The following is a 14,822-nucleotide window of genomic DNA, read 5'->3' on the forward strand; positions in this document are numbered from 1 at the left end:
ACACGCGCACACACACACACACACACACACACACACACGCACACACACACACACACAAATTAAAGACTTAGTAGTAATCACTTTAAAATGCAATCAAATATGTTGTTAATCCCTAAAAGCGAAATGCCACCACATATAGACATAGGGCATAAACAAGCTTGACAATGTTGTCAAGCTTGGTATTAACAGGCTTGACAACCGCAATACCCACAAGTGAATTGATCTGAAAGTGAATTCAGATTACTTTGTCGTTTGACATTTTATTACAATGTTTACATCTTAATTTCTACCTTCTGATAAAGTCGAAATCCCCTCGGATGCGCCGATCACTCAGTAGAGTAAACAGACAGCCGGCCGACACAGCGAAAGGCAGACTCTGAGCCGTTTTTGACTGCTTTCACTCCATTGGGGCCATCAGTCTATCTGTTGGTCTGTCATACTAACTTACAGCACACAGCTGCTCAGCATCACAGACTGACAGAGACAGATAGCTCCCTCTCCCTGCAGGCCACTATGCCCGATCTCCCGCCCACACCCTGGTTCCGGTCCAGAAGGATCCCACCACCCCCTCCTACACCCGATGCACTGCTGTCTGTGAACAAACCAAATCAAACACAAAGATGGATTTTTCCATTTTCCCCACAGCTATAAAACCTATCTGCACGAGAGGGCACATGACTTCACAAGACAAACCCATTAGAACCGCTGTCTCTCGGAGGGACTTTAACCTCAGAAAGTTAGGGAGGTACGAGCGTGGAAGTGCAGCCACTGAGCTACAATGGGAGCGGTTCCATTGGAGGCACTTGAACGGTCGCCACCTTTGTGAGGTTTCAAGATGTTTGGCAGGTCATGCAGAAGCGGCCTGTGGTCGGTGGAGTGGACCGCTGGAGTGGACCGAGATGAGGACCGACTCCTTTGGAAGAGGCTGCGGGTTATTATGACGACCGGGGTATTCATCGTCAGGGGTGTCCGCGAGGACTGATGAGGATCCATAATCGCTGGAGCCCCCAGAACACACACAAGCACACACACACACACACACACACGTACACACAGACGCATACTGCTGTGATGACTCAGCCATGAGTTAATCAAGTTAAGAGACTGTTATGTTCCTCAATCACGGCCTCAAAATGTGTGTGCCCTCGTGTGCGTGTTTGTGTGTGTTCTTCTCCATATGTGTTTGCATGAGTATAATTGCTTGCTAGTGAGGGAGTGTTTTAATGCATTTGTTCAATAATTTGAGTGTGTGTGTGTGTGTGTGTGTGTATCTGTACGCATGTGTGTGTCTGCACATGTGTTCGGATATTTGCGAGTGTGTGCGTGTGCGTGCGTGTGTGTGTCTGTACGCAGGTGTGTTTGCACATGTGTTCGGACATTTGCAAGTGTTTGTGTTGTGGCAACCCGCCACGTTGAGCGAACCAACTCCTCCCAAACAGGACACCATTACGTTGGGAAAAGCCAAAAAAGGCATGTTTATTCCAAAACATAAGTCTCTCAAAACACAAATAACGTAAACCTCGGGAGGAATCAACGGTCCCCTCCTTCGTGGGTGGAATCCCGTCACCCACGAGGACCGGTCTCTGTGCAGGAGCTCCAGGGCTGGGACAGCCCAGAATGAGTGGAGAAGCGGGCTATTTAAGCCCTGCTTCTCCACTTGTTCTTCAGGTGCTTTCAATATCCTTAATTGGCCTGGGCCGGGTTGCCACAGTGTGTGTGTGTGTGTGTGTGGTATATGAAAATGTGCGGCCATATGTTTTTGTGTGCATTACTTTGTGTGTAATCTGGGTTTGCTCCATCGGCGCTCAGCCATGTTGCGTGTGGGCTGCTATCAGCCCCCCTCACCGCACCCCTTCTCCCCAGCTCTGGGGTACCACCGCTCCGATGTACTTAACGCACACGACATGTGTACACAGTACACAGTAAATAGGGAATCCCACTGGGTGCATACCATTACTAAAAAAACGTCATACAATGAAATAGAACAGGACTTTGAATGTGTGTAATAGATTCAACTTCTGGATGTAAAATAATTCATAAAATACATATGAAAACATGTTTGAAAGAATAAATTCGTAGAGAAAATGAACAAACGCAAGCTTGTTAAAGGTATTTTTCGGCGCTTCTTCCACCGGCAGGATGTTTTGTATCTTGCTGACATTTCTGCAGATGCAGGCAATGCAAACATTGTATCTATTGGTAGGGAATTAAAAATCCTTGAAGTTATGATTTATGTCTCCATGGAGACCCCACTGGTCTAATGGACTAAAAGTGAGCTAACTGAACTGCATTGAGTACGAAAAGGTTTGTCCACAAAGAACTTCTTCTTCAGAAAGAAATTGTACTTAGAAGTTATTTTTCAGTTTGAGAGGCTGGGCATAAAAGTGTACGGTAAATGGCCTGTGTCATTGTCTCCTTCATGGTTAAGCAGAACTTTCACAAATAAGTGTGATAGAAAAAAGATGGTTAGAAAACAAAGGTTGTCAGTATTTTGCCAGAAGACGGTCGTCAGGTCATATTCTAACATTTCAGTAATTGTCTGAATCAAAAAGTGAATGGGGAATAGAGCACGACAAAGTTTGTTTTGAAGAGATTGCATTAATAACTTCTCTCTAAGGCAGTGGTTCTCAACCTTTTTTGAGCAAACGCCCCCCTGACCTTACCCTGATCCTCTGGCGCTCACACTCATGTCATATTGCTTAAAGGTGTCATTGCATCATTTTTCATTGATTTTGCGGTGGTCACTAATAGCAAAGGAGTGAACACAGCCCTCTGGGTCGGTTTTGGTGAAAAATACATAAATAAATATGAATGAATATTCATGACATGAAAATGTCTCACCTTTGATTGGCTAGAGTTGAGGAAGAAATGGTTGGATTGAACATTCATTCACCGTGACCGCGGCGGGGGCACTCCCACGACTCCCGGCCGCCAAGTCTGTTTGACTTGGCGGGGGGGGAAGGGTGGGGAAGGACAGAGAGAGAGTCATGTTTGATTGTGTTGTGTTGGTTATTGACCTGTTAACCCGCGAACTTGGGTTATGTTTGTAAGCGATAGAGATCATGACGATAGCTGATGTAACGGGAGTCCGGGCGTGTGCAGGACCGAACCGCGCTGTATGACCACTGCTACACTGCGCAGAGACAGTAAAAAGTAGCTGAGAAGACGGTAGAGGGGTTTGAAACCAATGGATGAAAGGCTGATGATAGGCTGTTTATTTCAGGTAGCCTATTTTTTCACCAAAATAGATTGAAAACGATCAGTTTAAAATCCCCCCCCTAAAAAGGAAAAAGAAAAATTTCCCGGTGCCCCCTAGGTTGTGCGAACGCCCCCTAGGGGGGCGGTACCGCCCCCGTTGAGACCCCTGCTCTAAGGGCAGTCCAGTCGCTTTAATCGCTTTAATTACTACCTGACCTCGCCACTCTGTCCTTCACTCTTTCGTCACTCAATAAGCTTGGGTTCACATATTCTATTGAGAAAATTCAAGCCTAGTTTCTTGCTTTTGGTATTCGACATGTGTTTCAGTGCTTTTGAGTGCTCAACACTCCCTTTTGAATGAGCTGGGGAGTCTAGTGGTTTGGGTGTCTCCAGACGGAGACTTGTGGGTTTGAATTCTAATGTCCGCAGTCCACCTTTAGCCACCCTTGAGCGAGACGCCCCTAACCCCTACGTGCTCTTTAATGAAAGGTAGTCCCGACTCCCAACCTTAGACCTTAACACCTTTTGAGGGCCACCTGACGAATAAGTGGTCACACATAATAATTAGTGCGAGAAGGCTGTGGCCAGAGGGAAGCAGTGGAAAGGAAAAGGCAGGAACGCTGCCTATGCTCCGGATTATTGAGGAAACACAAGTGAACACAAAACACCAATGGAAAACCCTTAACTGGAGAGCATACGATGCAATGCACTATGCTACGATTAAAATAAAAGCCATAATACTATACTAACTGAAGGAAAATGGATGATATATTTATTTTCAACTATCTATTTACGGTAATTGTTTATATTATTGTGTATGTGTCTTTTTCCAGAATAAAACCCCACGCACAAAAGGCAGTACCCTGGTCTACCACCAGTGGTGTACCAGAGTTTGACAACACTGTCCTCAATGAACACATACATACTAAGCCCTTTTAGGAAGTCAAACATTCCCACACATTCATATTTCATATGGTCACCCTATGGTTCCATAGGGTGCCTATTATCGGATAACTTTCATACTATTTATGATCTACTGTTGTGTTTTTGTCCTGCACCAGAACAAGCTTGCGGTGTTGGAGTGTTTATTGCTGGAACACAGGGTCAGCCCTCATTGGATCAATCACACGGGAACAACACGATCAGAGCGCCTTTAATAAAGCGGGATTGGCTATGTGACCTATTGTAAATGAATTAGCTTATGGGGCTCAGCTTGGCCCCTGGGCTGTAATTAAGGATGGAGTGGGAGAGTTAGGGAAGACGGAGGGACGAGGAGGAGGAGATGGGGGAAAAGAGAAAAAACTAAAAAACGGGAGGGAAGGGTGGGGAAGGAGAGAGAGAGAGAGAGAGAGAGAGGCCTTGGATAGGTGAGAGGAGCAGAGAGAAGGAGAAAGATAGAGATGGAAAAATAGGGAGAAAGAGAGGGACAGGAGTGGAGGAGAAGGGGGGAGAGAGAGAGAGAGAGAGAGAGAGAGAGAGAGAGAGAGAGAGAGAGAGAGGGATGAGAGGAGATGGATGGCGGATTAAGCCGAAAAGAGGAGAGAGAAGAGAAAGGAGAGGCCGAGCAATAGCTGGGGGATAACAGTGGAATAAGTTAAGAAGGACCAGATAACCTTTCTACTTTATTTAACCGTCTCATACACACACACACACACACACACACACACACACACACGCACACCCTGGGAACAGGAAGTGAAATATCGTCTCGGTAACAGCTGCCAAGCCTCCAAGCACTGACGCTAAAGTTCCCTGCAACATCACGCTTTTTAGCCATTCCTACTGAACGCACACACACACACACACACACACACACACACACACACACACACACACACACACACACACACACACACACACACACACACACACACACACACACACACACACACACACACACACACACACACGTAAAAGGAAACCAAAAAAAAAAAAAAGAGAAAACACAAACATACCCGTATGCAATACATACGGCATACATTAAGTACAATGTGTTAGAGAGGGTGTGTTAGTGCGCATGTGTGTGTGTGTGTGTTGTTTGTTTGTGTGTGTGTCCGCGCGCGTGTGTGTGTGTGTGTGTTGGCAAAGGTGCTGCATCATCTGACTAGTGCCATGTGGGATTTTTCTTAATCACCGTATATTAATCACGCTGTTCCTTCACCACGGCAGTTACTCTGACTGCTGGACCTTTTGACACCGCGCCATCAGTCCACGCTGCTTCTCAGCAGCATGCAGGTGACTGACAGGGGAGGGCAGGGGAGGGCAGGGGACAGAGAGGGAAGACAGCTGGATGGATATAGGTGAGGGGTGGAGATGAGGTCAGGGGGGCAAGGGGACAGGTGAGGGCAGGGGACAGAGAAGAAGGAGTGGTGGGAGCAGGTGAGGGGAGGAGATGAGGTCAGGTGGGGTAAGGGGACAGGTGAGGGGAGGAGATGAGGTCAGGTGGGGTAAGGGGACAGGTGAGGGGAGGAGATGAGGTCAGGTGGGGTAAGGGGACAGGTGAGGGGAGGAGATGAGGTCAGGTGGGGTAAGGGGACAGGTGAGGGGAGGAGATGAGGTCAGGTGGGGTAAGGGGACAGGTGAGGGGAGGAGATGAGGTCAGGTGGGGTAAGGGGACAGGTGAGGGGAGGGGACAGAGAGGGAGGACAGGCGGACACAGGTGAGGGGAGGAGATGAGGTCAGGTGGGGAAAGGGGACAGGTGAGGGCGGGGGATGGGAGAGGAGATTATTTGAATGTGAAATAATCGCTAGGTGACAGGCGAGGAGATGTGAGATTAGGGCAGGTGAGGGCAGGTGAGGAAAGACGATGGCAGGGGCGGGATGGTCAGGGGAGTTGAGGGCAGGGGACCAGTATGCAGATAAGAGCATAAAATGGACAGGTGAGGTGAGGGGGAGATAAGGGCATCTTAGGGGAAATGAGGGCAGGTGAGGTAAGGGCAGGTGAGGGGAGATTAGGGCAGATGCAGGAATTTGGGGGCAGCTGAGGGGACAGCAGGGGAAGTGAAAGCAGCGGACGGCAGGTAAGCAGGAGAGGGGGGTGAGAACAGCTCAATCCAGGTGAATTAAAGTAAGGGCAGATGAGGAGCACTGAGGGGCTGTAAGGACAGGTGAGACAGGTAAGGAGGACAGGTGGTAGAAGCTGTAGCTATACTTGATGGTTAGTTACCGTGGGTGACTGCATCCGATTGTTACAGCCTGAGGTGCCCTTAAGAGAGATCTGCGCATTTCAATGTTATTCTAAAGGTCATAGAGAGGAAATTAAACTAACCAAACAGAAAAACATATTAGAACTGCAGCCCGGACAATAAACCAGAACCGGGGACGACATGATTAAAAAAAGATATCTCCCGGGCAAACAATATGGATTATCTCTTCAAATCAAAGCAATATTTGGACTTGAAATGAATGGTTTAAAGAGGACATGGCTCCTGCATCTACTGGACACAGATTATATCTACAGTCATTAATACTTGTTTTAGTGCTGACTGGCCAACAGTCAGTACTTCACATTTCATACTACCTAAATTGACCCAGTAGTACTTATTACACCATCGGTACTAGCCCATTCAGAACTGTCTCCCAGTCGGTTCTGGTACACTGTAAAATGTCTGTCAAAACATGTTCTCTGTAAAGCATTTCTATCTTAAATTCATATGACGATAAAAAGTGCTAGTTAAATTCCCGAGACGGAGATAATAACAACATCAATTATTTTAAGCATTTGTGTAAAACTTCCCGTGGATTTCCGACTTGTTGTCTCTGAGCAAGGGCAACCGTTTATCGTTTTCCGCACTAGACAGAGCGTGCTCCCGCTAGCGGGGCGGTGTACGATCACTCAGTGTTTTGAATCGGGCTCCGCTAAGGGGCCCGCCGCCACGGACCCCTGGGGGATCGTTTTATATGCTAGTTGTCTCTGAGCTGGAAGCATCTGCAGCACAGCGATAAGATAGACCCTATACGAGACCCCCCCGCAGCAGGGGACATCCGCTGACCCTATTACCGACGAGATGGACAATACAAACACACAGCGGACGCAATGAACGAGACAACGCTCTTCAATAAACAATACGTTGACACTTCACCTGGCGAGTAGCAGAACAGCCAGAGATGGCAGATAGCATAGCGCCGTGGGTAAGAATGAGGCAACGTGGTCCACCATATTGGGGCTGACCTTGAAGCTGGGAGTGAAGAGATATGCGCAGGTCATTGATATGGATGGTATTCACCTGTGGGCCGACAGGTGGGAGGATTCAGTGGAGGGCTGATTGAGGGGCTGCATTCCAATAGTTCTATAGCGATTCCACTCACCCTCGCTTTCTAAATCTCCAGGCGTTTGCTGCTGGCGTTTCAGCTGACAAATTGGCTTTGGACGAGGATATGTCGATATGTTTCCCGCACAGGAAGATTTTCCGACTGCATCACTCAAAACCCCTGACGCCGTCTTTCAATAATGCATCAACGCTTAATCCGGAGGTGACCATATCAGCCAATGAGATGTATGTATGTATGCATTATGTATTTAATGCAAACTAATCTACAAGTACTCTTCGGGTTTGGGTGTCCTTTAAGGAGCAGGTAGGGGGTAGGGGGTAGGGGGTAGGGGGTAGGTATGTCATTTGGGTTTGAAACTAAAACCTTTCTGTTGGTAATCAAACATCATAACCATTAGACTAATCTGGCCCACACTAAACTCTGAGCCAGAGTGACTAGACTGAGGCCCTGACTAGACTAGGCTCTCTTCAGACAGTATTCAGAAGGACAAAAATCTCTATGAAGAACTGTGTTTCCTGGTATACGCAATATAAATCAATAAATTATAGTGGATCTCGTTTTATTTTTAATAAATACATTTTTTGTTTTCAATTTAATTTTAATATTTCCAGGCTCCATTTAATTTCAAACACAGTATAGAAACGGACTGCACTGGTAATAGTTTGCTCTCTACTGCTCTCCTGCCTCAAGCTATCCTCTGTACTCATTCTGCTGCCTTCTCCAAAAATTATCTAGCAGTTGTATTATAATTAGAAAATAATTAGAAAAGCACTACTACAGATCATTTCAGAATCAACCGTAGATGATAATCTTCCATTTTCCCACTGGGAAATCTAGTCTATTCCATATAATAAGACTTTATTTGGTTCTGTCTGGACAACATATTGCAGCAAAAATGTGAGTTAAAGCTAGCCATGTCCTATTCAAACATAGAACTTATACGTGAACTATATGCATAGACAATAAATAAATAAAATATATTTAGGGCTTCGCTTGCTGATCAATAACTGACACCGTAACCATGGGTCCGCTCAGTTAGTTTTGTAATGCTGACCCAGAAACCTCTGGGTTACCCACAATCCCCTAGGTTACCCACAATCCCCTGGGTGACCCACATCCTATGGGCGACCCAGATTGTGCTGTTCCAGCGTCACCTTCCCCGTCTGAAAATCAATAAATTGAGCCCAGTTGAACAAAAACAAACCAACGCAACAAACGCCTCACACTGAATATAAACCAGGTTTACCTCATTGTATTTTCTATAAAAGTGTTTTCTAAAAAGTTATGTTTGATATTGGTATATTGGAAATAGTATTGTCAAGTTGACAAAAAATTGTGTCTTATATAAGAAGTTTTTAGCAGTCCTACTAAATTGTCTACTTGGCGAGATCTGCTTAAAGTGTGCACGTCTGTCAGAAAAGATTCAATTTATTCAGTAATTGAGAATATGTTGTCTGCCTTAAACAGAGATCTTTACAGTTCTGTGCATGCCTGTTTTTCAAAAATAACGTCTGATCATGGAGAATAACCTCTCTAAGTGTCAAGTGTATATTTGGCTCCAACCTTTGAAGAGCTATACATTTGCCAAATCCTCAAAGAACATTCCTGTTACTGTATTGTATAAAATCACTAATCTGACAACGGGATAGGCCCAAATCTGTCCTCTCGCTCCCTGAGCAAGAAGTGATGGCGGTGCTCAGACGGTTTGGAAGTGATGAGGTGCAGGAGAAGGTGCTATGAGGTGTGTCAAATGGTTTGCCTCTGGCAAATGACACTGCGGCGTCGATCAGGCATTGCCGCGCATTGATGGATATTTAAAATGACTTGCGGGCCGTGGGGAATCATCCAAGCATTTCTTCCAGCTCAGATACAGATTGCAGGACGAATACACCCTTAAAAAGATGAGACTACATAGACACATCCAGATTCAAGTTACGCTTATTTTCAGTCTTCCAGCAGAGTCCTCAAAAAGCGTCTTACAGTGAATACAGATACACATCATTGATTAGTAGGTAGGGGGCTAGGCATCATGAACAAGTATACCTTAATAGGACATGCACTCACACACATGCACCCACACACACACAAACGAAACAAGTCTTACCTTTCCGGCTGCGGAGGCTCCCTGGTCCATGGAAACACTGCAGGAGACATGAAGAGCATTACGAACATGTCTCATAACATAGACTGATACACAAACATGTTCACTAATACAAACATGTCTCATAACATAGACTGATACACAAACATGTTCACTAATACAAACATGTCTCATAACATAGACTGATACACAAACATGTTCACTAATACAAACATGTCTCATAACATAGACTGATACACAAACATGTTCACTAATACAAACATGTCTCATAACATAGAATGGTACACAAACATGTCCACTTACACAAAGACATGTCCACTAATACACAAACATGTCAAGACACACTGAAACAGAACCATGACTGTTCTTATGTTCTCATTCTCTCAGGGCAGTCACTCAACACACCAACACAAAAGAAAAGCCTACTACAGAGAGAGAGAGAGAGAGCTACAAAGATACAGTCGCACACAAAGATATGCAACACTCGTATGCAAACATGTACGTCGTCACACAGGGTTGTTGATAGAGAGGCGGTATTGTGGTGGGCAGACTCCAGGCTGGACTGGAGTGACATCTGAGCCTCATCACTGTGTGGGATCGCCTCGTCACTGAGGCGCTGCATGTTCTACCCCCTTTTGTGTCTCTCACAGAGTTCATTTGCAGCAAGCTCGTCACATTAATAGCGTGCAACTCTTCACATCAGCCTGGTAACTTGAATTTGATTCACGCACAATCACATGCACGTGCACACCGACACCCACACACACCGCAAGCCACAAAAATCCATTCACACACCCACTTGTATGGGGATAATTGTCACAGTTTCTGAAGTTTGTTTCTATTTCTCTCTGAAATCCTCCTGTGTCAATAATCTCCAAAACGATGCGCATTAAAATAAAAAATTTTGGCATTCACTTCGAATCTCATTGTGTAAGAAATGGGCAAATACACATCCAAAGGTAAGCCCCTGTGAAGTACTCGGTTGCTTCCTCAAATGGGACATCAAAATTAATCTTCTGAAACTGGGGTTGTATCGTGAAACCCCCGTTCAGCGGGGGTTTCATTCCGTCTGCGCACGGCACCTTCTCAACAATAATCAATAATCTTCCTCCCACTCAGGGTGAAAATGGTAGGGCTTAGCTCGTTTCCCCTCAGCCATGCCAACGTTTAGGAGTGCGTAACTACTGTTGACGGCTTTCAACTGCTGTTGACAGCGCATGTGCTACCGCGCGTATATGTCCCGCGCAAATTTTATTTTATTTAAAAAATAATAATAATAAAATAAAAAAAGTCGACCCCTCGCGGTCGACTTGGGATCTGTCGGCGGTCTACTGGTAGACCGCGATCGACTGGTTGGGCACCCCTGAATTAGAGGGTTTAAATCAGATTATCTTATTTTAACTCTCCCAGACCAACTCAGCCGTCACTGGCTTCCTGTTAAAAAGGGGCTTCAGGTAAGATTAAAGAGCCGTTATTTGGGTGTCATTGGTTAGAATAACACAGCCCTCTGTCAGTTGCTAGTGAGTGAACTGCACTGTGAGTTTCTGTTGTTGAATATCTATGTTTCTACCATTTCGATGTTAAACTGTCATTTCTGACAAATCAGGGCATGTCCTCCCGTATTGCTTTGGAGAATTAATGTTGCTTGTCAATCACAGGTGTGTGCACTCATAAATCATTATGACGTCATACCTTGTGAGATCAACAGGAGCTAAAGTCATTATGACGTCATACCTTGTGAGATCAACAGGAGCTAAAGTCATTATGACGTCATACCTTGTTAGTATCAACAGGAGCTAAAGTCATTATGACGTCATACCTTGTTAGTATCAACAGGAGCTAAAGTCATCATGACGTCATACCTTGTGACAGACCAACAGGACCTCAACTCATTATGACGTCATACCTGGTGAGATCAACAGGAGCTAAACTCATTATGACGTCATACCTTGTGACTCAGGGCCAATAGGAGCTAAACTCATTATGAAGTCATACCTGGTGAGGATTAATGGGAGTTAAACTCATTATGATGTCCTACCTTATTCGGACCAATAGGAGATAAACTCATTACGAGGTCATAACTTGTTAGGACCTATAGGAGCTAAACTCATTATGATGTCATACCTTGTGACAGACCAACAGGAGCTAAACTCATTATGACGTCATACCTTTTGTGGACCAACAGAAGTTAGTCTCATAACATCTCATGAACTTTTCCCGACCAACAAGAGCACATTACATTCATTGCCCGTAACGTTCACGAATACGAAACGAGGACGAATTGAAACTGAAGCCATTACACACGTCATACCTTGTGCGAAGCAGCTGGAGCTCAACTCATTACAAATGATACAAAGGACCCACTGACACTAAACTCATTACAACGGATCACACCGGGAGGTGAGAGGGAACCACAAGCCTTGCCAGGTGGTAAAGCATTTTTAATTGTAACCGTTATTTTTTTATTTCGCTTGTCATGAACAACTACCCTTTAATCTCCAAGATGTCAGGAGGAGAGGCAGACAGAAAGTGCTCTGGCTTTTAAATTACGCACAGACAAATTTCCAATAAGACCACAAAGGCTTGGAAAATCGTGCGTCTGCATGCCCATCCAAGCTAATGTCACCAAATAAATTAACTTAAAAACACTTTGTGTCGGTTTTGTTACAGAATCTTCACAATTACTGGCGTTCTGGCAGCTAAAGGAGAATGGCCTGCCCCAGACAGGTAATTTAAAAGATTTACAGCGGGAGCAGTTAATATGTTGACCCGGGCTCTTCATCATGAAGAGGGTAGAGTCGCTTCACGTGGAAAACACCCAAACCCCTCTCTGTGTACATCGTGTTCCTCGGAGATGGGAATTGATGGAGAGGAAAACAAAAATGGATCTAAAATTCTAATTATTAAAAAGGACACATTTTGTGTCCTTGTCTCAGGGTGCTGAGGTACACCATGAGAGACAGGATGCTGTGAAATTTAGTCGGGGGTGAGTATGTTCACATTTTCATATACTTAACCCCAGCTGATGTACTGCAGATTTCATTTAGTGAGGTAAACATTTAGTTCCAGTTCTGGCATATTCCCAAGAATAACCATATATTTCTCACTTTTGCTCAATATTGTTCTGCTTCTGTTTACGGCTTTTAAGGTCATACTTGCACATAAACAAACGTGTGCACAATACACCCCCCCAAACTCAGCAATACAAAACAAGTATGCACTTACAAAAAGGCAAATATATTGTACACACACGTAAATATTAAAAAAGTCACCATCCCACCCACACACACAACGAAAGTCAACCACAAATCACAATCCACCAACCAATACACACAAGCAATCCACGCAAACACCACAGACGTATAACACAAATACAAAGACACAACCCATACACGCAAATCACACGTATACTGTAGCACAAAACAAACAATCTCGCACACACGTCAGCTGAAGCACCCCCCCCCCACACACACACACACACACGCACACTAAGAACCATCCGCACCCCATCCTCCCGCCACACACACATCCCCCCCCCCCCCCCCACCCACACACACACACTCACTCACCCCGCCAGGCTGCTGGTGGTGGAGGTCTCGGAGATCTGGGAGCTGGCGATCCACTTGGTCTCTCCCACCACGGTGCGGGCGTGCGGCAGCCGGCCCACGTCCTTCACCGTCATCATCAGGTGGCGCGACGACTTGAGCACGCGCACCGCGTCGTCGTGGGGGATGCCCAGGAAGCTGCGCCCGTTCACCTCCAGGATCTGGTCGCCCACCTGGTGGGATGGGGGGGAGCCGGGGGAGGGAGAGTCGGGGGAGGGGAGACAGAGAGGCCAGTAGGGGGGTGTTGGAGCTGGCTGCGGGCCGTGCTTGGTGCGAGGCAGGGCGGGCGGGGGGAGGGCGCAGCGCTGAACGTACGCAGTGTGATGACACGTGACAAACAGAGAACAGGTACCGACGACGGGGGGTAGGGTCAAAGGTTAAAGGTTAAAGAGGGGAGGTTAAAGAGAGAGCGACAGGGGGTTGGTTGGGGAGGCGGCACAGTTGTGTTCCGGGATTAACCGAAAATGGAAACAATAATTAATAATTTATCCTGTGCTGGATGAGGATGATTAATAATACAAATAATGCTTGAAATACAATTCCACCAGATTTTGGGCCTTTAGATGAGGACCTCTTGCAAAGCAACCGACAGCATTTCTAGTCACCTCAGGGGGTGTCACACAAGGACGCCAACAGATTTGACTGAAAACCTTGGGGATCGAACCAAGAACCATAAGTGTGTGACCAAACACCCTAAAAGAGGACTAGTCTACCAATGTTCCCACTCGGTAAACGAAACCAACGTGACGCCGACTTCAAACGAAACAGAGGCATCGTTTAGCAACAGCCGTGAGCAGGCTCTTACAATGTGCCCTGTGCTAATTCGTTGATAAACAGACAGCGTTTACGTTGTGATTTGCCGGCCGCTAGGGCCACTTTACTGCTAATCACATCCGCCCACGCACACTCACACTCTTAGGAGGTATGAACTGTGCAGCTCCTGAATTAAGCTACTGTGTTCTGCTGTATTTAGCTAATGTGGATCTTCAATTCTCCCCTTGTCGTGTCCCGTCAAGCTGAATGAGAGAATTAATAACCCATTCCAAAATGGGTTTCTTCCTGCTCCTGCGGTTGGGCTTGTTTTCATGATCCCATAGTCTGTGTGAGTGTCAGAGGACTGTGACGTCGGTTTCTTGCAAGCTGTTTTTTGACTTCTATAAGAATTAGGAATGGATAAGGATTTAGGATTTGTATTAGGACTAGATGAAGTGGAATAATGCAAGAAAAACTCTCACAATGATCTTGATTCTGGCTGACTAAGCCCCGATCTGGTATTCAGTTGTTTTTCCCACTAAGGCCCCACTGTGGGATTTAAGCCTCTGTTGAATGCTGTTATGCAAAAAATATTTATTTATGGAAAATGAAGAATCTGTAAAAACATTGACTTCATGTATGTAATTGAACACAGTCAAAATAGTAAATTAATGAGCGGAAAGCAAGGTAAGAATTGAATATGTGGTCCATTAAATGTTTTATCTGGTTGGTTTAACCCTCGACCAAACATGTGCCCTCAGAACATGACAGAGGTTTCATCCATAATCATGTATGAGATATATATATATATATATATATATATATATATATATATATATGAAATACAGAGAAAACTCTTTCAGTCTCTTTCAACATCATTCGTCGTTTATTTA

At 45.4% G+C, this 14,822-nt stretch overlaps 1 protein-coding gene across 1 annotated transcript in view; it reads right to left on the bottom strand.

Annotated features, from left to right (window-relative positions):
• whrna (whirlin a) overlaps positions 1–14,822 on the bottom strand; it is a 117,361-nt gene that overhangs the window by 27,224 nt on the left and 75,315 nt on the right. The window contains 2 exon segments of the mRNA XM_060037950.1: positions 9,575–9,611; positions 13,141–13,349. Of these exon segments, the coding sequence (XP_059893933.1) occupies positions 9,575–9,611; positions 13,141–13,349 (246 nt within the window).

The sequence above is a fragment of the Gadus macrocephalus genome, chromosome 19 (assembly GCF_031168955.1).
Source record: "Gadus macrocephalus chromosome 19, ASM3116895v1".
Lineage (NCBI taxonomy): Eukaryota > Metazoa > Chordata > Actinopteri > Gadiformes > Gadidae > Gadus > Gadus macrocephalus.